The sequence below is a fragment of the Triturus cristatus genome, chromosome 10 (genome assembly GCF_964204655.1).
Source record: "Triturus cristatus chromosome 10, aTriCri1.1, whole genome shotgun sequence".
Classification (NCBI taxonomy): domain Eukaryota; kingdom Metazoa; phylum Chordata; class Amphibia; order Caudata; family Salamandridae; genus Triturus; species Triturus cristatus.
Genome location: NC_140593.1, coordinates 1,019,964,980 through 1,019,985,425, shown reverse-complemented (window position 1 = coordinate 1,019,985,425; position 20,446 = coordinate 1,019,964,980). Strand labels below are relative to the sequence as shown.

Genomic DNA, 20,446 nt, shown 5'->3' with positions numbered 1-20,446 from the left:
ATAGAGGCAGTTGATCAGAAAAAAGTCCCTAAGCAGAAGCAGACCAGTCCTAGGGCTGATATCCAGAGCCTACAAAGTACATACACATATAAGTATATACTAAAGTAAATATACTAAAGTATATACAAGAGGTCTCGAATGCTCGACCTAAAATCCTGTGGTCCAACAGCACCCAGACACATTTGAATCAAATACATAAATGAATGAAGGTTCCCTAAGGTACCAATGGTAATCATTTGGTAGTTTACCAAGGTCCAGGCTTAATCTTTAAGGAGGTGATTGGGATACCAGACTAAACAATGCACAATTCACATCATCACAAGAAATAAGAATGAGGGTACTCGCTACACAAACAAATGCGGCAAAAATAACAACGTTTCAATTATTTATTTTTTACCTCTAGACAATGCTTAGAAACAAAATAAAGCAATAGTACCCTGACCAGAATAAAAGATGATCACTATCTTAGGGTAATAATTCTAAATTTCCATTGAGGGTTATAGCAGTAGAAAAATATCTCAGAATATATTTTCTTATTGAAGGTATTTAGCAGGTAAAGACTCCAGGGAGACTAGCTTGCTAGAAGCAGAGGAGGACCGGTGTGGCAAAGCTGGTTTAGGAGTCTTGTGCTGGACGAACGTTATTTCAAGTGGGAGGTGGGCGCTTGGAATGCCTGAAGAAATCTCAGTACACTGGATGGGCTAAGGAGGCTCTATCTCTGTCTTTGACCCTGTACAGCGCACCTTTGGGTTTTGGCTATATTTGTACTATATACAAATACCTCTTACATACGTGCAAAAAGCATATAAATACATATATTAAAGCATAAAGGTGCATTATGGTATACTGTCTCAATCAGTAGACCTTTGGTCAGGTCACACAGTTGTCCATGTCCTTTTAGATGATCCATGGGCGATAGCAAATGTTGCCCATACCATGGTTTAACTAGATTCATCCGGGGTATTTGATACTCTAAACCTTCACAGTCCACTTGAGCGATCTTGAAAAGTTGCTTTTCTGGAAGGTGCTTCAAAATAGATTATCTTTATTTTTGACTGTCAGAACCCAATAGATCAGATCATATTACAAAACTCGTTTTCCATTGTGTGGGACTCAAAAGAAAGTACAGGTTTGTCACCTCTTGTAATTGATCTGCATCAGATTACAGATATAAGATATCATTGATCTAGCTCCTTCAGTAATTGGATGGTGACAAGATAGCATTCTTCTTGAATGGGGAGTATACCCTTGTAGAGCCCCCACTGTCTTGTTGACAGATGACCATGAATTAGTTCATTCCGAATTCTTCAACAATGCGTTTGTTGAAGGCCTCATCTTTGGTTGAACATCTGTAAAGTTTCTCTAATGGGGTGGCGGGGGTGGGGGTTGACTTCCCCCGGTAAATACAGACGAAGATCTAGGGTTGATCATGATGACTTATTCATTGGGATCCAAAGTCAGTGTGGCTGTATGTTCAGGTGTTTTCCATCTAAAACTAGAAAGGTGTTTCCACCCATCCCTCTAGTTTTTGTATTATGATGAGGTGGGTAATATTATTTTTCTTTACCAACCACCATTGTTGTATCCCTCAATATCGTTTGTCTACATTTTAACCACACAGCCCCAGCTGGAAACATGAACTGGAAAACTGGAACCATGTTCTGCACATTCCAGTTTCATGTTGTACCCATGATGATAAAACCTACCATAGTGAAAATGCCTTTTGTACTGCTAAATTCAAATTTGCCTTTCCTACTGAGGAATTCAATACTATCAGGAATGCATGTGCCAGTTCTAGATCCATCCTGCAAAGGCCTACAAGCTGGTCAGTTTGAGTGGTAGCTTTCTCTGTTGCTCTCCCACTTTCTCTGAGTTGTAGTTCGACTCTCTTTTGGGGTGCTCTGAGGGCACCCGGAGCACATGCACCACTGGAAAAGACAAGTTAAATTGAGTACAGTGGAAAGAAACAAGGGAACCTGATGGCTATCCAGCACGATGAGGGTCTGTAGGTGAGCAGAGGCTGTAGAGGAGAAAGGATGACCCCAAGAGCCCTCATGATCTGGCGGTGTAGTGAGAGAGGTGGTAGGAATACTAGATATACAGTAAGAGAGAGAGCCATGGCACAGTCAGAAAGGCTAAATGACCAATCAGGAAGTCTTTGTACTGTTTGTTCCAGCAGATAAAGCAATGTCCTGCTTGTCTTAGTTGCCTCTGCACTTCTCTGTTTCAGTAACTAGAGCCCTGCATGCTCTGCCTCATTAGCTGGAGGAGGGCACTGTTTGTTCCAGTTGCTTGACCCCTGTACTGCACATGGGGTCCTCACTGGTAGCATGTAAAGACAAACTGCAAAATCATATTTTCCCAAAAAGCTGCACCACCAAATTCTTAACCTTGCATTGATTGGCACTGCCAGGCAAAAATGTCGACCTGCGCCTACTGCCACTATCACGCACTTGACCTCAAATAAGCTAAGGTTGGAATTAGACTACTAAATGAACCCAGTCTTAAATGATGTGGGGACTTGAGTATGATTGGATTTCAGTGCAAATACAGATCAATATTGTTGCAGGGACATATTTGTGTAAGGTCACAATTTTGCTAGCCTATTTTTGTGTTTTTGCAGGAGATTTGCAGTTTCACCTGGCCTATTTCACACTGGATATTTAGTGAAACAGTGCATAACTCTGGCTACAGAGATGTAGTTACGGTTGCCACCTTTATAAAAAAGAAGAAAAAAAGATCGGCCATTTGTTTACGTTTTGGTATTCTGGAAGGGAAAAGAGCTGCTAGATGAAAATTAATTTGTAAAAAATTCTCAATCTGCTTTTATAACATGGCAATTATCCTTAATAACCATCAAGTAATAATTTTGAAGGATCTCAAATAATTTTAAATGATTTCTTCATGAGTCAGCTGTGGTAGATTTCTATTTAAAAAGGGAAAATGAAACTGAACTTCACTGCTTTTCCGGTGTTTTACTGGCATGGACAAAAAGGTACAGGATGGGTCAGTAAAATACAGTCAAGATACCACCATAGAGATCACCATGCAGGATCTGTAGCTAGTTGTACTGCACTGTATTTCTCAGTGCATTAGCTTACTAGATAGAGCACAGCACTGTTTGTCTCAGTAGCAAGAACTAGTGTTGTGTGAGTTTTTTTGATCTGTAGTATGGCGAGGCGAATTAAAAATAATTATGCAAAACTGGAATAAACACAGCCCACAAATCGAGAATTGATTGATTTGGCAGTTTGGGTATTGTGTGTTTCTCGTCAGCGAAATGAGGTCCTGTGACAACCAGGTAGACCACCAGAACTGCCACTTTCTTGGCTCATTTTTAGGTCTTGCCCACCGCGCGCATGCACTGTCAGTGAAAGCTATTGTCCTAATAAATGTCTTAATGTGGACTTAAAGCCCTCCGCTTACTTACCTTTACATATCATTGGTTGGCTCCACGTCACTCTTGCTTCCAATTGGTCAGCTTCTCCTCCTGGCATCCAGCTTCCTCCTGGGCTTCGATGTCTTCTGGTCTTCGTCCATGCTGTGGAGCATGGACCAAGTATTGCTTCTTGTGGCCATTGTCCTTTCACTGGCCAGCAGGTACTCTTTTAGTCGAGCCTAGTGTAGCGCGCATGCGCTGCTCCGCTCAACCTTAAGTAAGGGCTTTCCGAAATCCACCTCACGCTCGCGCGTGTGCTTGTAGTTTTGCCCCAGGCTATTCGCCTTTGCGTGCATCTTTTTAACAAAGACAGCACGCAATTGTCCAAAGCCTCTTCTTGTCCCACCCATGTGCACGCCCACGGCCTAATGCTTGCGGTTACGCGCAGCAGCAGCATATGTTTCCAATTATCGTGCCCAGATGCGGGCGCGATAATTGGAAACATATGCTGCTGCTTGCAACCGCGCGCGCACAACAACAGCTCCAGCATCTCAGGGGCAACGTGTTTTAAATTATCAAGCCCTGGTGGTCGCTCTCGCGCGCACCATTCGCTGGCTTTTTTTTTTTTTTTTACAGTGCTGTCTTACTTTAATTCGGAGCGCGGCGCCCGATTTAGGCTCACCGTGCTCCATTTACTTTTTTGTTGTTTTATATTTAGCAGTGGCGTCCCTTCACGCCAGCACATTTAAAGAGAGGCTCAGCAAAGCCGCATATAAGGCGCACCCGGCAGCAAGAGAAAAGGGACAGTCTTCACAAAAGACAACAAACAAATTAAAAATTACAGCAGACTATTGGGACAAAGCGAAATGCTTCACCATAAAACTGACAGTAAGCGTAGCTTCAGGACAATCTATCAAAGGCAAAAGCTGTGCTTCTTTAGCACAAGTCCATCCCTTCATCATGGGTTGAGAACTAAAGCAGTCAATGGAGGAGTCTGTCTGGAACAAAGCGCTCCTAAAGAGTGCGCACCTCTGCACCGGCCTGTGGTCTGTTTCTAGAAGCCCATGTGCAGTGGCAGGATGCAACCTTTGACCTAAAGCAACACACGTTAACTTCAACTATTACGCAAAAGTTATTCAGCTGCCGCCAGTGTTAAAAATAGCTTAGGTTATTGTACAAAAACAAGATGTGAAAATCCTCAGTGTGTGCAACTGGGGCATCCCAAGTCTTACATGTGAGGTATGTATAATGTCACTTCTCCAATAGGACTTTCAACAATTCACCTGGATGTTTGACTTGCACGCTAGAAGTTTTTTCACTGTTCCTTGTATGTTTTCATGGTGAGACTTTGCGGTGAGTCAATATTGAGATGACCATCTGAAACTACCCCTGTACTTGTGTGGTACATTTGCCAGTCAATGCTGCTTCTGCCCAACAAATCTGTGGTATCTTTAGTGATGTTTTCACAAATGTGCTAGACTTTAGTAAGTCATGATTTGGTTGTTGGTTGCATGTGCCTGCGTAGACCCGTGTGTGGATATCATTCCATACACAATGATATGTTGTGTTGTTTCCTGGTGTGTTTGACATTTCTAAACACTTTCACTTGTCATTCGTTGCCATAGCAGCTCAAGTGCAAGCATCTCCAAACGGTTAATTCAGCACGTTCTGCGTGTAGCCTTTGGGAAGCATTTTTTTTTTTACTAACAACTTATAACATCCCAAAAGCGAGACCTATTGGCTATGCTAATGCTTGTTTTATTTTTTGTACTTCATGTATTCCGAGAGTGCATGCTCTGCAGTCCCTCTTCTTTATCCCCGTCCTCCTCCTGCTCCAAAAGTAACTTCCTCCCATTACCCGGCCCAATATGTCTCCCCCAATCAACCCTGTGCTGGTTTTTTTTACATGTTGCACAGCATCGCGGGCTACTGTGCAACATGGCTTAAAGGTATTTTTTTATATAAAAAGGGCAATGACACGGTCAACGCTGTCTACGTCATAGCGCTTTTCTGATTTTTATTTTATGTTTTACTTTAAGCCATGTTGCACATTAGCTCAACTGCTGTGGAACATGTAACCTACTGGATTTGCCTATGCTTGTCTTTACAGTTCTTGTGGGTCTTCCCGGACCTCATTTTGCCAGGGAGAAGCACAAACACTGTTCAAACTTAGATATGCACCCATTTTGCAGGTTAAACTGTGGAAAGAATTTGGGCAGTTTTGGAAGTCCAATTTCGATTCTCAGGTGAGTTTAAAGAATGGAGAGATTATGCTTATTTTCCATTATGTTAAATTGTTTCCCCCACCTCTATAAAGAACACAGCACTGTACTGTTTCAGTATCAAAAGCACTGCCTTGGGCTTCTATTTGAAAATACTTTCATGTCAGTTGTGTGTACATAATATCATGTAATAATATTTCAAAGTGTGTTGTGCTTCCATAAGACCCATTGAAGCATCCTGTTCGAATAAATGAAAAACTGTAAATTCGGCCCACATACCTCCTGTTACAGGTGCATGTATGCCATCCTTTGGGCCATGTAAACAAGCTTACATTAATATTAGTAACTCAACCTTGAAAGGATAAATAGATCAATGTTTTTTTCTCTCCAGATAACCAAGTCTTGTTGAAGGACACCTAAATGCTTGGTTGCGGTGCATCAGCACACTGAAGAAGTGAGTAGCTATGGCAAGAGATAAGAAGAAAACCGACTCAAAGAAATCCCCAAAGCATGCGCATACGTCTCCGACTTCAGAACCAAAAGTTGATGAAGGCGATTCGAAGGTGTCGCCATTAGGGGTGGCCTTAAGCTTAATAAAAGAAGAATCTTCTGTTTCGGTATTACCAGAGATTGTGGAAGAGCCACCAAAGCAGGAAGAGGAGCCTCCCATCCAAGTTCCCCCCACACCCGAATATTATGAAGAACCTATTCTCACCCAACTTATTGTTGAAAGGTAATCATCTGATATAAATATCACACATTGTGTTTGTGCGAATGTTTGTTTACCACTTACCAGTGGGTGTCTTATTGCAGATGTAGAATATCATGAGAAAAATACATATTGTATTTGCTTTAGGAGTAGAACAACTTTTGACTATTAAAATAACACTTCTTTCCAACTTTCCCACCTACAGTGTCAGCCTAACTGAGGACACTCATTTTAAAAAAAACAAAAAAACACATTGTAACAAAAACCCTTACATAGGTTAAGCTCATGTTGTGTCAAACTATTTTGCTTCATTATCACAGTACCTGGCAAGCACAGAAGGCATATAGTACGAAGTATAGTATCCCAAGTTCACTATGATTCCAAGTCCCTGTCAATCACAGAAGGCAAATGCAACCACAAGCTCACTGAATTGTGTAGTACTGGACAAACCCAGAAGTCAGATATTCCCATCCTCAATGCCTCCATCGGCTCATCCACATCCCTGGATTCCTGGAAAAATACCACCGTCATGCCCCTACTCAGGAAACCATCTGCTGACCCAGCCATGCTTTCCAATTACAGACCCATCTCCCTCCTGCCATACGGAGCAAAGGTCTTGGAAAAACTACTAACACCTCAGCAACCACCAGCTCCTCAACGCCACGCAGTCTGGATTTATGCCCAACCACAATTCAAAAACAGGACTCAGTGCCCCCAGAGACGACATCCACATGATCTTTGACAGAGGCGATATGGCAGCTTGAATTCTCCTGGATCTCTCTACTGCATTTGACATGGTCCTAGACCCCATCCTCATCACATGCCAGCATGATGTTGCTGGATCAGGAACAGCTCTCCGCTGGATCTGCTCCTTCTTAACAAATAGAATATAAGCTGTCAGTCTGGTATCTTTCTCCTGGGAAGGCTGCAAACTTATCTGCAGAGGGCCTTAAGGCTTATTGCTCAACGCAAACCTCTTCAACGCATTCCCTCTGGCCAACATCATCCGCACACATGACATGAACATCCTCTCCTATGCAGATTACACAAAACTCCTGCTCTTCCTCTTGGTCAAGACACTGAACACAAGAAATAAGTTCACTGCCTGCATGACTGAAGTCGCTAACTGGATGAAAGCCAACTGTCTCAAGCTAAACACTAACAAGACAGAAGTAATAATCTTTGGCAGGAACACCTCACCATGGGACTCGACCTGATGTCCGGCTGAACTTGGATCTGCACCCACAGCCAAAACCCATGCCAGGAGCCTCGGAATAATCATCGGCAGCAAACTAGACAAGACCGCACAGGTCAGTTCTGTCACTGCATCCTGCTTCTACTCCCTGAAAATGCTGCGGAAGTTCTTCAAATGGCTCCCAAACAACACTATAAAAACGGTCACTCATGCCCTAGTCACCAGGAAGTTGGACTATGAGAACACCCTCTATGACAGGATCACCAAGCAACCAAGAAACCACCCAGGACTTTGCACCCACATTCATCGTCAACACAGGACCCACATCACACTACACCTCAAGGAACTACACTGGCTCCTGATACACAAATACTCTCAATTCAAACTCCTTACACACACATATGAGGCATTGCACAACTCAGGCCCCACCTACCTGAAGAGTTGCTTCTCCTTCCACCAACCACCAAGACACCTCCACTTTACAGGACTCTTACTCATACACATTCCAGGCATATACATAACCAGATCAGTAGGATGGGCATTCACCTACATCCCTCCAGAGAGTTGAACATTTGTAATGTTCAGTCATAGTTCAATTGTTGTCTTCGGTTGGATAACTCCGAGGAATGGGGTGACTCACTGGTCACATCAAGCGTGTGCCCTTGTTGCTAGGTGGTTGTACAGCCAGTTGGCTTTTTAAAGGAGTCGGGGGACTCTGAAAGTTCTTAAGAGCATAGAGGCAACACCATATGGCACTGCTGCTGGAGCCGAGATAAGGTTGAAGTTGGTGGTGTAATGTAAATGATGGGGCCCATGTGCAGAATGTAATTTGGGGCCCCTGAGTCTCCCAAATCGCACAGATGTGTGTTGCCCTGGTGCTTAATAAGGGTCCCCTGGTTGGAGTTGTCTGAAGCTCTTGCATGGGGGTGGCAGTCGCAGTCACGAGTTGTGCTGAATAAGAGCACAGTAGCATGGGGAGCTAACGTCCCTCGCGGTATCAGCACAAGTTCAGAGAATTAGGCATGCATCAGCTGTACAGGTGGGCAGGTATGACGCAGTCTCTCGAGGTCATAAACTTTTAGTTGCATGTAGTTGAGTGGCACTTCAGGGGTTGATCAGATATATGGATTTTGCTTAGACAAAAAGTATGTTGCGCCCTTTGGGGTATCTTGGTCAGGTTTGTGCAGTGGCAGTACTATATGAGTTGATGGTCCTACTAGGATCAGAGTGGTGAGCTGGACTTCAATACCTGGGGCTCTTCCAAGTCAAAAGGTGAATATTGAATAAACCTAAGGGGTCTGATTTTCTTTATAACAACTGGTAGATTGTTTCCATGGGTCTTTATTTACTTCAGCCAGTCACTTAGGGTGTTGGGATGTTACAATGTATCAAGCTATGACATATTCATTGCCTGTCCTAGCCTGTCATGGCCTCCACGGAAGGCTGAACAACTCTGCAGGTTGGAGACCCAGTGGCGAAGGGCCGGATTTGCCAGACAGGTTAGTCTGTTACAAACATGATATATATACTGTCCGCCTTATTGCATTTATCCTATGGCACTTGTAATAACGCGGATGGGATATCTGTCACTTTGTAATTGGACAATCCATCCTCTGGCAACTAAAAGTGATCCCAAGTGTCAGCAAAGGGTCCCAACATTAAGGAAAAAAAACAAACAGCTAGCCACCTAAAGAAAATAATATTCTACACTAGGCCAAACAGTATTTTAGGTTGGTACTGCTGATTGGCAGATCTTGAGCCTCACTAATTTGGTTACCTGTGATTTGGTAGTCAATGTCCGTTCTTGAAAACTGTTCTAGGGAAGACCAATTAGGGGGTCACTGACCTCACCCTAACAGAGAGTGTTCTGGTGCTGTAATGAGCTGGCACTCAAAGTAAGTTCCTTGGGGATCCCAGACATTAGGGGCCATCTCTAGAAAATGACAGATCACAGTCAACAATTTATTTTGTCATGGTCAGCCCTGGCACCTGACAACACACTGGAGCCACAAGCTTTCATGTTGGGACCGAGGTACTTGGTTTGGATCTAGCCATGAGAACAAACAGCACTATCACTGGCACTGTTATCATTAGAGACACGGTTGAAGCAGTTTCGGAATCAGAAAAAACATCAAAAATTTACAACACAATATTCTATAATCTAGGATGAAGAATGAAAACATCTGTGCACCCCCGTGTCTGAGAACTAGCAATTAAGGAATCTTCTGGTTTCAAGGAGCGTCCGGTATGATGTAGGGTGCATTTTGAATTGTTTCTGGCCAGCTGGGGCTTAGGGTCATATTTATCTATGGGCGGTCTACTCTCGGAAGACAACCTCCGTGCAAACTAGTGCAGTCTCCATTTTGTTAAAAAACAATCACCGAAGTAGGGTTTTGGCCAAAACAACAAACACCAGGATATGTTACTGGTAGACACTTGAGTCAGCTGGTGCAGAGAAATCTCCTTGAAGTCCAGTTGAGTTACAGGTACTGGCTGAATTGGGAAACGATTGGGACTCTAAGCAAAAGCACGTGTGGGGCCAGATCTGAACCTTCTCCTAACCAGTGCCAAGTCCATCTTCTGGTGCTGTTTTGGACAGCAGGGGGGTAAAAAATAGTATAGACTGGTCAAACGTAGTAGGGTTTTGGCCAAAACAACAAACACCAGGATATGGTACTGGTAGACACTTGAGTCAGCTGGTGCAGAGAAGTCTCCTTGAAGTCCAGATGAGTTACAGCTACTGGCTGAATTGGGATAATACTTTCCCGCTTTGGGAAACTATCGGGACTCTAAGCAAAAGCACATGTGTGGGGCCAGATCTGAACCCTCTCCTAACCAGTGCCAAGTCCATCTTCTGGTGCTGTTTTGGACAGCAGGAGGGTAACAAATAGTATAGACTGGTCAAACGTATGTAAATAGATACTGTTAAACCACACACACTGCAACACAAGCACGGGAAGGAGTGGTGATGTACAGTGGCAGGCAGAAGGTTTGCGGAAGGAAATCTGACCTATAATTTAGTTGTCCACCAGATGCCTTCTGCAATTTGGAGGAGGATCTGACTGAAAGAATAACATTCTGGCACTTCACCCTAAAAAGGTATGAATACTCTTCTCTGAGGATTTCCAAAAGGCAATAGATATTCTAAGAACATGAGTGCCTTGTCGACTTCCATTGACAGTTCTGAGAGGGTTCCTGGTCTTGATTTCATCAATTATTATGTAGAAAACGTGACCTAATCTATTTTACTGGAAAAAAAATCACAGATTTTTTTAGATGGTTCGTATTGATCCTGGTATAGTATCCTGGTTAGGACCAAGCTGAGTCTGTTAGCCATAAATTAGTTAGTATTTTTGCATTAAGGTCAAGCATGACAGGAACCATTATGTGTTGCAGTCTCTTTTGATCTTTTTCAGCGTTAGGAAGCATCATTACCATGCCTCTTGATGGGATGCTGCAACAATCCCACTCTCTTTCGAAATGCAGAAACAGCCAAAGCAGTTGGTGGGCACTTTAAGTAGTTTTAAGTGTGATAGAATTCAGCTGAAAGAGAATCAGAGCCTAACCTTTACTCTTTATTCTTTATTTCAGTAGTGGTGGCCATCTTGTTTAGCATATCAGGCCATTTTTAATATTGTGTTTGTTTGATCTTTGCTCGATGTGTACATCCGGGTATCATGGCAGACAGAGTTAATATCTGGCATCTGACTGTGCCAAGTTTATCTAGCTTTGTGGTTGGGGTTCCTCCTCTCTTTTAGTCAATCTTTTCTATTTTGATGTGTACTGTAGCTTCACATGTCTGGTTGTCCCACCTATACCATTATTTGCAGACTGTGAATATTATGCTTTATGGTCCACCAGTGTTTGGGCCAAATTCTAGGGTGAGATCATGTAATATCCGCCCATGGGCTCTTTAACTTTACTGTTTCTGCAAAGCATGAAATAGATATAGATACTCTTCATATCACTGCCTTAAGGGCCTCCCATTATCAGTGCCATTTTTCTTCTTGAAGTATATAACTACTATTGTATTGTATATCGTTCCCTTAAATGCAACTTCCTGATGTGTTCCCACAATGAGGTTCGAATTCATAGCTCGATAGTAATAAAAGATCCTTTAGTATCTGGAAAAAGCACTGTCTCCAGAAGAAAATCAATCTATACAATTTGATCCATCATAGGTATAGTATAGTAAAGAAAATTCCATTGGTTGATTCTCCTCTGCCCTGCAAATGTCAGAGGATTTTCCATTCCGAAACAACTCCAAAATCGGTACTAAGTCTCTATGGGCCAGATGTTCGAAAGACTAATTGCAAAGTACTGATCTCAGATTATGACCTGTATTTTTATGACGGGTGTGGAATTTTGTGATCTGAACTATGAACTAATGGGTTGGTTCATAAAATTACTAATTGTAGTCAGCTACAATATGATACCCCCTCAATATATTAATGAAGTAAATCGCAAATTGCGACTGGCTATGATTGGTGGCCATCACAGGATGGTGGCCATCCTGGGGTCAGGAGATCACCATGTCTGAGAGCACTTTTTGTTTCTTAAATGCAGCCTGTTTTCCTTGAAGGGAACAGGGCTGCATTTAAATGGAAAAGTTTAAATCTTTCTAAAAGTTTATTTGAAAGTATATTATGGTCCCCTGGTCCACTGCTTACTCCACAACAAACCTTTTTTTTAAATTCACACATGGGGAAGGAATCCAATGGTGACTCCTTTCCTTTTGCGAATGGTTTACCACTTATTGTTGGAAGTTGGTAAAATTACAATGTTATGCAATCAGGTTCATAACATTGGTACATTCCATAATGAATCACTCTTTGGAAAGGACTCCATAAATATGCCCCTTCTAATTAGTGATTTGTTACACCCTTCTTGAGCCATTTTGTGATTCGGTAACCTGTTACATGGTCATTTCTGTTGGGGCGGCCATCACTTCTGGGAGAATACCTGGATAGTAATGATTTTGACTGTCCATCCCTATCTGACATTGCTGAATGGTTTTGAAGCTGACTATTGATCCATATGGCCAGCCCCATTAGTACATTGAGAATGAGGATATTTGAAACTGCCTGATTAGTATTCTTACTATTTTCCTTTACATTCAGGTGTATTTACTAGTAATTTCTCATTTCAGCATATGCACCTATCTTGTGATTTTTTGAGTGATCACTCATGCCCAATGTATTCCCTGATTAGTAATTCATAAAGTTCTGCCAACACAGTTATGATCCTAGTATAACCCATCAGTCTTCTGCCCTCCTAGATTCATTCGTCAGTTTGGTAGGCCTGGGCAGAGTTAGTGACAAAAAACTTCTGTGGAGATCTGTAAGTGATGCTCAATTAGAAATGTTACCACCGAGCAGCAGCTTGTGCTTGCCAACTTACCATTGGTGAGCGCGAGCGGGGAAAAAACTCTGCTGCACTACGTGGAGACGAGTTTTCTGCACTCCACGAGCTCCGTGGAGAGCGCAGTGCAGAAAACTATGCAGACTCCGCAAACGGAGCAGAGTTCACCGCCCAGTCCTATACCCGCCGATGATGGACCGAAGAACCTTTTGGAAATCAGACCCACAGTAGGCGTCCTAGACCTTGCTGGAGCAGTTATTCTCCATTCTTTATTTCACTACTACATTCTGCTAGATGTTTGTGTTAAAGAGTACAACACTTTGCACTCTGTCACTGCCCCTTGTCTGTTAAGATGGTTGAATAATAAATGAAATGCTCTGTTGGAGTGTGATCAATTTGCTCTTTTAATGTGGTCAGTTTTTATCTAAACTTCAAGTGTTTCTTTCCCAGTTTGAATAACGTTTATATATCACAAACCTATGTGCACAGGTGTAAATAACATACTTCCGAATAGAGACTGTGAGCTACTTTTATAAAAAAATATTGATGGAATTGTAGACCCTTGTGGCACCACACATTTAATAAGCACTCCTTCAGTGTCTCAATAGCTATACAAATGGTACAATGTTAGCATTGTTGATCAAGCATGTCTCATTTTTAGGGTATGGATACAAATAGCTTTAGCTGTTTGGCAATACTGTGATGTCACCACTACACACAACACAACACACAGAATACAATACGTCATTAGTGAGGCACTTCTGTAATAAATGACTGACTCTGGTCATTATAATTGCTAAAACCCTGAACTGCCAAATTGACACAAGAAAATCTAGACAGTACCTATCTAGACTAGGGTGTTTGTTTTTTGTGAATGCATACAGTTTAATAAATCAAAACAGTGATGTATTGCAATAGATTACAACAGGGGTAACAAAATATTCATAGTTAAACAGGGAACCAAGGTACAAAATCTGGTATTGAAAACACAAAGTAACGCCACATGAGTTCCTTAGTTTAAAACAATATAGCTAGAATTACTTTTTAGATATGGCATTAGTAAGTTGTACCTAGAAAATTGTTGTGCCTTGTAAATTGGATTTAGAAATTGGGGACTGGTAGCCAGCTCACCATCTGCATATGTCACGACGCAGTTGTCCTTAGGAATAATGTAACTGTATTATTAATAGTCTCTCATTGAAACTAAATTAGGTTAAAAAAAAAATCAAAGTTGATTTATGGCCTTCCTGCTTGTGCTCATAAATTAATGTGTGTAGGAATAAAGGTAAATTGCTAAAGGGACACATTTAATTTGTGCTAATGAGACTTTGTGCAGACTTTTCAGTTGACCCATTGCTGGGGCAGCAACCGCCAGCCAACTGGAGACTCTAGGCAAATTTACTAGATTCTCACGGAGAGCATGCAGAAGCCGCAAATGCTGTGCTATGTGAGAAGGAGAGAGCAGGAGAGCGTCATATTTACAGAAATATGGGGGGCTCCTCCCCTCCCCTAGTGACGGTGCAGAAATATGGTGCCTTGCGCCACAGACACACCTTTGCACCATAGTGCAAGGATGTCTCCATGAGTCTAGCATAGGTTTTGTACTGGAACTTCCAGTGCAAAATGCCATGCTTAGATTAACTTAAAACCTTCTCTCACTTTGTATGTGTACAGTTCAGCACACATACTAAGTCAGAAAAGAAACAAGAAATTAAAGCATTTCTCCTTCATAGCGCCTATTTGAAATGGGCGCTATTTTTTCACACTAAACCCTGTCTAGTTTTTTAAGTACAACTACAATAGAATCTGGTGGTCTCAGAGAGAGGAGCAAAAAAACAGGTTATCACAACAACTAAGATTGAAAACACCCAGCGTGTATCTAAAAATGAAATGAACCTAGAAAGAGTGTATAAAGAGAGGCAGCCTTCGCCAGATGATAGGATGCCCATCAACTACCAAGAGAGGTCAGTGTCATCACTTGGATATCCTTCCTTCCTACCACAACTCTTCCAGATCACTGAGAGAGATACTGTGGATCAGATTGCGATCAGGCTACATCAAACAACAACAGAAGGAAGTGCAAACAAGAAAGAAGAAAATTAGTTGATTTGCTGTTATCTCCTTTTGGGAGTGGATATCGGTAGCTTGGGTGATGGAATAGTCAGTGCAGTGCTAGTAAGTGAAATTAAAAATGGATATGGGAGAGAGAAAATTACTTTAATGGAGATATCTCTGCCAGTCCAATTAAAATAGTGCAAAAGCTGTTTTCAAGAAATAGACTGCTTCACAATATGGTCGACTAGTTTCAGCCTAAAGGGCCCCTAGCCCAGGCTTTCTTCAGGACCTAAATAAGATTGCTACTGCATTCTTCGAAGAAGTGAAATGTGCTGACAATAGTCGTCAGAATACAACCTTTATAAAAATACCTCAATACAAGCAGAGTGATCTTTACACCTGCAAAAGATAAGCACATACATCTTAATTGTTAAACGATGAACCACATTTTAAGTGCTCTCCAAAACTGGTATCTCATAGCTAAATATCATTCAATAGCTACGTAAATCATGTCTGATTTGCCTGTTTGCACCGCCATTCAAAAAAACTTAAGCTGGTGCACTCACCTGTTTTGTATGAGATAAAAACCTCACCTCACCCGGTAACAACTCGGGTATGGGTTGACCCCGCCCTGTAGGGAAGTAAATAAAATATGCTATTCAGAGGAGAATGTAGAACAGTTCTAATCACTATCTCTGCACCTTCATGGTGTACCATATACTCTGATGCTATACTCGACAATGGGCTACTTTGTTTACAAGAAGGAAGACTCCTGAGAAACCACCTCGAAAGACATGGTTAACTTATTCATTGGATGTTTGTCACTTATATTTATAGTTAGAGTTTGTCACTTGTTCAATTCCTAGGAAATAATCAACTTGCGATATGTAGTCAAGGGATAAAAACAAAAACAAAATCATATTGAATGGTCCCGAGTGTTAAAAAAGGGGCCTTTGTTTTATTCAGATTAACACTAACTCTCAAGTGCCAAACTGATAATCAAATATTAATGTCAAAAGACTATTCGTCTCGAGAACGCGCTATTTGTGGAGAGACATACTCCTAGATGCGCCCCAGTACTGATCTTGCCCCTATTAGCAAAAGATCGCTCTATGTGTATTGAATGCGCTGTTTGTTCAGATGAAATGCACTCATTATGAATGCACAAACACACGCATGTCAACTCTCTATAGTTGCACCATTTATATCGCCATCACGGCGCATCTGCCGCCTCCAGGAAATTGAGTATGAATCAACATTAACACGCCTTGGTTACGAGCAGCGCGCTGCAGCACACAATGTTGCAGACTCAAGATGCGGTTATTATGACAAGCCTTTATAGTGCTCAAATTGTACCCGTGAATCGGAGCATTTATAGCAAACTCTAACCAGTTTAAAAGCGGTTTACAAACTGCGCAAATGAAAAAAATTAGGACAAAGACTGAGGAAAGTATGCTTTATTGAGTAGTTTTGACCCCTCATGAAATGCAACTGCTTGCTGCGGGCCCACCTAATGTATGCCGTTGCAGAGTTTTCCCGACTCATTGGAGTTTTTCGATACAAACATTGTTTTCCAAGCATATGAACAACGTTTTTGGAATCATGTATGCTTTATTTTGTCTTATTTAGACTTCATCCATTGAACCTTTCTGCCCCCACTCAGTGCCTAGCCCTCAAGCACACATCATGGTCCATCCATTTTGGTAGCACCTTAATCTTAAACTAGATCCAGCCTCCTTGTTGTCAGATCTAACAGGTTGCAAACTGGCTTAGTGTGTGAGGGTTGCAGTAGGACCAGAGCATGGAATATGTCACACTTTGGCAGAATTCGCTCATGCACCAGTGAACACATTTGCAAGTTAATCTATTAAAGCTTCTAAAAGGCACTCTCCGCTGTTCCATACCACGCTTTCCTAAATAACTCCCTCCAGCATGTTTCTGAAAAGCTTGATTACTCCATCAGTATCAGGTCCTTCTATGAACTGTACCACTACCTATGTAAAGTAGTCATTAACTGTGTCAAGAGCATTTCTACAGAGTAGTAGCATGAACCAGACCCAAAGGATTGCTGCAGTCTCAGCCCACAATTCTTCAGGAAACTGCAGTAGCTAAAACTCAATCTTCTTAACCTGCTGGTGTCTGTAATCTGAGCCACACAGAGAACATTCTTCAAGACTATCCCCATCCATGACTTTCCCCTAATACCTTGGTCTTGCATAGGACTACTATTAGATGTTTCTCATGTTCTACGTCCAGCTGCATCACTCTCATCTTGACTGATAAAGCACACCATCATCGATACCAGACTTCGGCCATCGCATAAAATTCTCACATCCAAGGAACATTTCCCAATCTCAAAATAGGTGAATACAATCTTGTAAAACTCCAACACCCTTTACTATTTCATATCTTTCATATGGTAAAGGTCTGGCATTTTACAACCTTCCAGGTCATAAGTACCTTCTGTGTCACAGAACACTTTCCTACACATGCTTAACTAAGTGAATATCTTTAATTCTCCATTTGTAACTTTCCGATACGTTTACTGGTTCTAATGGTTTCACACTCCTTGGGCAACATTTACTAACACTTTGTTGGACTCTCTTATAAATCACATTTCTCTGAACAGAAATGGTTGATTGAAGATCAATGTGCGTCCTGTCTTTTTAAAACATCGACTATCATCGTGAACTAAGTGCTAAGGCATATTTTGCTTCTCAAACACGTAAATGCATTGGAGAGCACTTCTTGTCCGGTCTAAGTTTATGCTCATCCCATCCATAGCTCAGTAGTGCATTGGGGACTTCCTGTATTGGTCTGCCCTGGGTACATTAGGAATAGAGGTGAGGGTGTGACCGCCTGATCATTCGATGCAACACAGAAGCAAAGGATTTTTGAATTTGCGAGGTAAGCTGAGTACTGCAAGAACAGAAACATAACCATACTTTTTACTCTCTGTGAGAGTTCTCGTACAATCTTGAATGGTTCAGTGAAACTATACCAAATACAGGATCCATCAAACCATCAATTTCCACTTGTACCACGATCTAGGAAACCTTCTGCTCTGGATCCTCATTGTCCTTGTTTGCCTTGGATAGGTAAATAGGGAGGCACCGAAGCACCAAGTGAATGCACACTGCTCATTCAATACAGGAGTAGGGATTTCTCTGTGGTTACTGAGCATGTGGGCTCAATACTCTGAATGTATGAGTAATGGTGGTTTCCAGATAGACCAGCAGGCTGTATGATGTGACAGACTGGAATATCAGTATTCTTTCACAAGAGCAAAACTTTGAATGCTTCCTATTAGTTCCGGTAGCTGCATAAGCGCAAACCTACCAATAAAGGTTGTCAGCAAGAGTGGTTTATGGAGCACTGACTTCTAGTATGCCCGTTTTACATTTGTCTTGCGCCCTGACTCCAGCGAAAGCAGATTGTAGTGATCCATGTGAAATAAACTTCAACAATAACTGGTAATTTGATTTAGTTTTCAACGGGGCGATTGGTACATTGTTCACCTTATAAGATGAAGATCAAAAGCACAGTATTAGGATATAAAACCTGCTTTCAGGCCTCAACAAGGTCAGCACTGTGGTGGTCTTCTGTATCAGCAGGCGAGCAGTCACATGCCAGGATATTCTGTAGGTGTGGATTTGGCAGCTTACCACCCTTGTCACCAGCAATGAATTATCAGACACAAAAGACAGTACATTGTACAGTATTGGAAATTATGAGCCCACACCAAAAGAAGAGAAAGCTCTCCTCGATCCACACAGCAAGCGGCAATGCCAGGTCCAAAACCAGGCACTCCAGTACTACAGTAGGTGGGGTAATATAAACAGGGGTTCTACTTGTCTTCCAAGGCAATTCGGGGGCTGTACTCCTGGTGGGTACTGAGCCTCCGGTGCTGCTAGGTTTAGATTTCACACAGAAATGGATTACTTTGTTGATAACACGGGCCAACATAAATTTGAATCCAGTTGATTGGAGAGCGTTGGACTCTAACGATCTCGTTCCTTCATGGAAAAGACACAACGTAAAATGGGTAATCTGAGTTAAACAAAGGAGAACCATTAGACATACAAATTTCATATAAGGAACAAAATAATAAATTGTGCAGTATCTTAAACTCTAATGGTAGACCCACAGGCACGTTATAGGTCATAACCAGTAATATTGCAATTCATCAAGCCATGATGAAAACTTAAGTGTTGATTGGAACTTCACTGTTGCATTGATTAAAAATAATAAAATCAGCTGTCAAATGAGCACTGTGCTGAATGAAGCCTACACACTGAATCCAGTGACTTGAAAACAATGGTTTAAGCCCAGAACAGCCATAACGTCACATGCAAGGTTCTACTGTACATAGACTTCGACGTCCAATTAAGGTATTTTTCATCAACAAATAAGTACTGTCTTGCGTTTAGTCAGGAACGCTTTTATTTTTTTAATTCCATTTTTTTAGGTATGAAGGAGAAAAAGTCCATGGGTTATATGAAGGTGAAGGGATTGCATACTTTCAGGGTGGTAACGTATACAAGGTAAGTTACCTTGGTGTTCGTGTGTACTATTTTGTTGCTAACATTAAAGTACATTGGCTACAATGTTGCAGAAAGCAAAAATGAAGGGCACATTACTTGCAATGTGGTTGACACAGTTTTGTCTTGAGCCCAGCCTAATAGCATTGCACTTGACACAATGTATTCTGCCCATGGGCTAAGCTAATGTGTGGCCTCAGGTGAAGGGTCTGTGTAGATCACCACTATGTGCGATAGACCGCCAGGGCAACCACGCACACATTTAGGGCCTGACTCACAAAACCAGCCCACACACTCACCTACCAGGCAAGCCTGTCAGGCACTGCCTGATTGCCCTATAGGCCGGCCCGACCCCAGTTTCACCCTCTAAACTCAACACAGAAGCACGTTTTAAATCTATAGCTTGAGGTTCTATAGCTTAACGTGCTATCTGATTGAGAACCATTGGAAACAAGATAAACTAGCTCCCAAACATTGATCAAAGACCATCATCGAAACCATATTGCATATAGGAATGTCTTACTGACAAGGTTACCCAAGAAAACACTTGTTCTCCTAAAAGCTGTCTTACTCTCCGCTACCTGCTAATCTCTGGAATCAATTATTTGAAAATATGTCAATTCTGACAAGATTAAACCATTACCCTTTGATGCTCGTAGTGCCTATAAGGTAGACTATACCACTTGCAAGGCACTGTGCCTAATAGATCCTTAACAGGTAGCAAATACAAAAAAACGTATTTGGAAGGAACAGAACACCTAGAACCAAATATCTTCTTTGAATGAAAATTAAGCATATATATAGGACCCCAATCAAACCAGCTCTTATGCTTATTACTTTACGTGATGAGTGAATTTTATAAAAGGACAAGTGTATTTTATTGCTCATGCCTTGTATAGCTCCAATATTTGTTGCATGATGTACTGTTGTCCACTTTTGATGTGTTAAATGTTATTGTGTCTGTTTTGTATGAGGGAGTAAAGT

At 41.8% G+C, this 20,446-nt stretch overlaps 1 protein-coding gene across 1 annotated transcript in view; it reads left to right on the top strand.

Moving 5' to 3' along the window:
- The first annotated feature begins 5,998 nt into the window (after nt 1–5,998).
- The window catches only part of LOC146796441 (radial spoke head 10 homolog B-like), a 272,974-nt gene continuing 258,526 nt past the window's right edge, over nt 5,999–20,446 (top strand). Inside the window, exons 1-2 of the mRNA XM_085629016.1 lie at nt 5,999–6,334; nt 19,390–19,465. Of these exons, the coding sequence (XP_085485142.1) occupies nt 6,066–6,334; nt 19,390–19,465 (345 nt within the window). The 5' untranslated portion in view covers nt 5,999–6,065. The remainder of the gene's footprint in view (nt 6,335–19,389; nt 19,466–20,446) is intronic.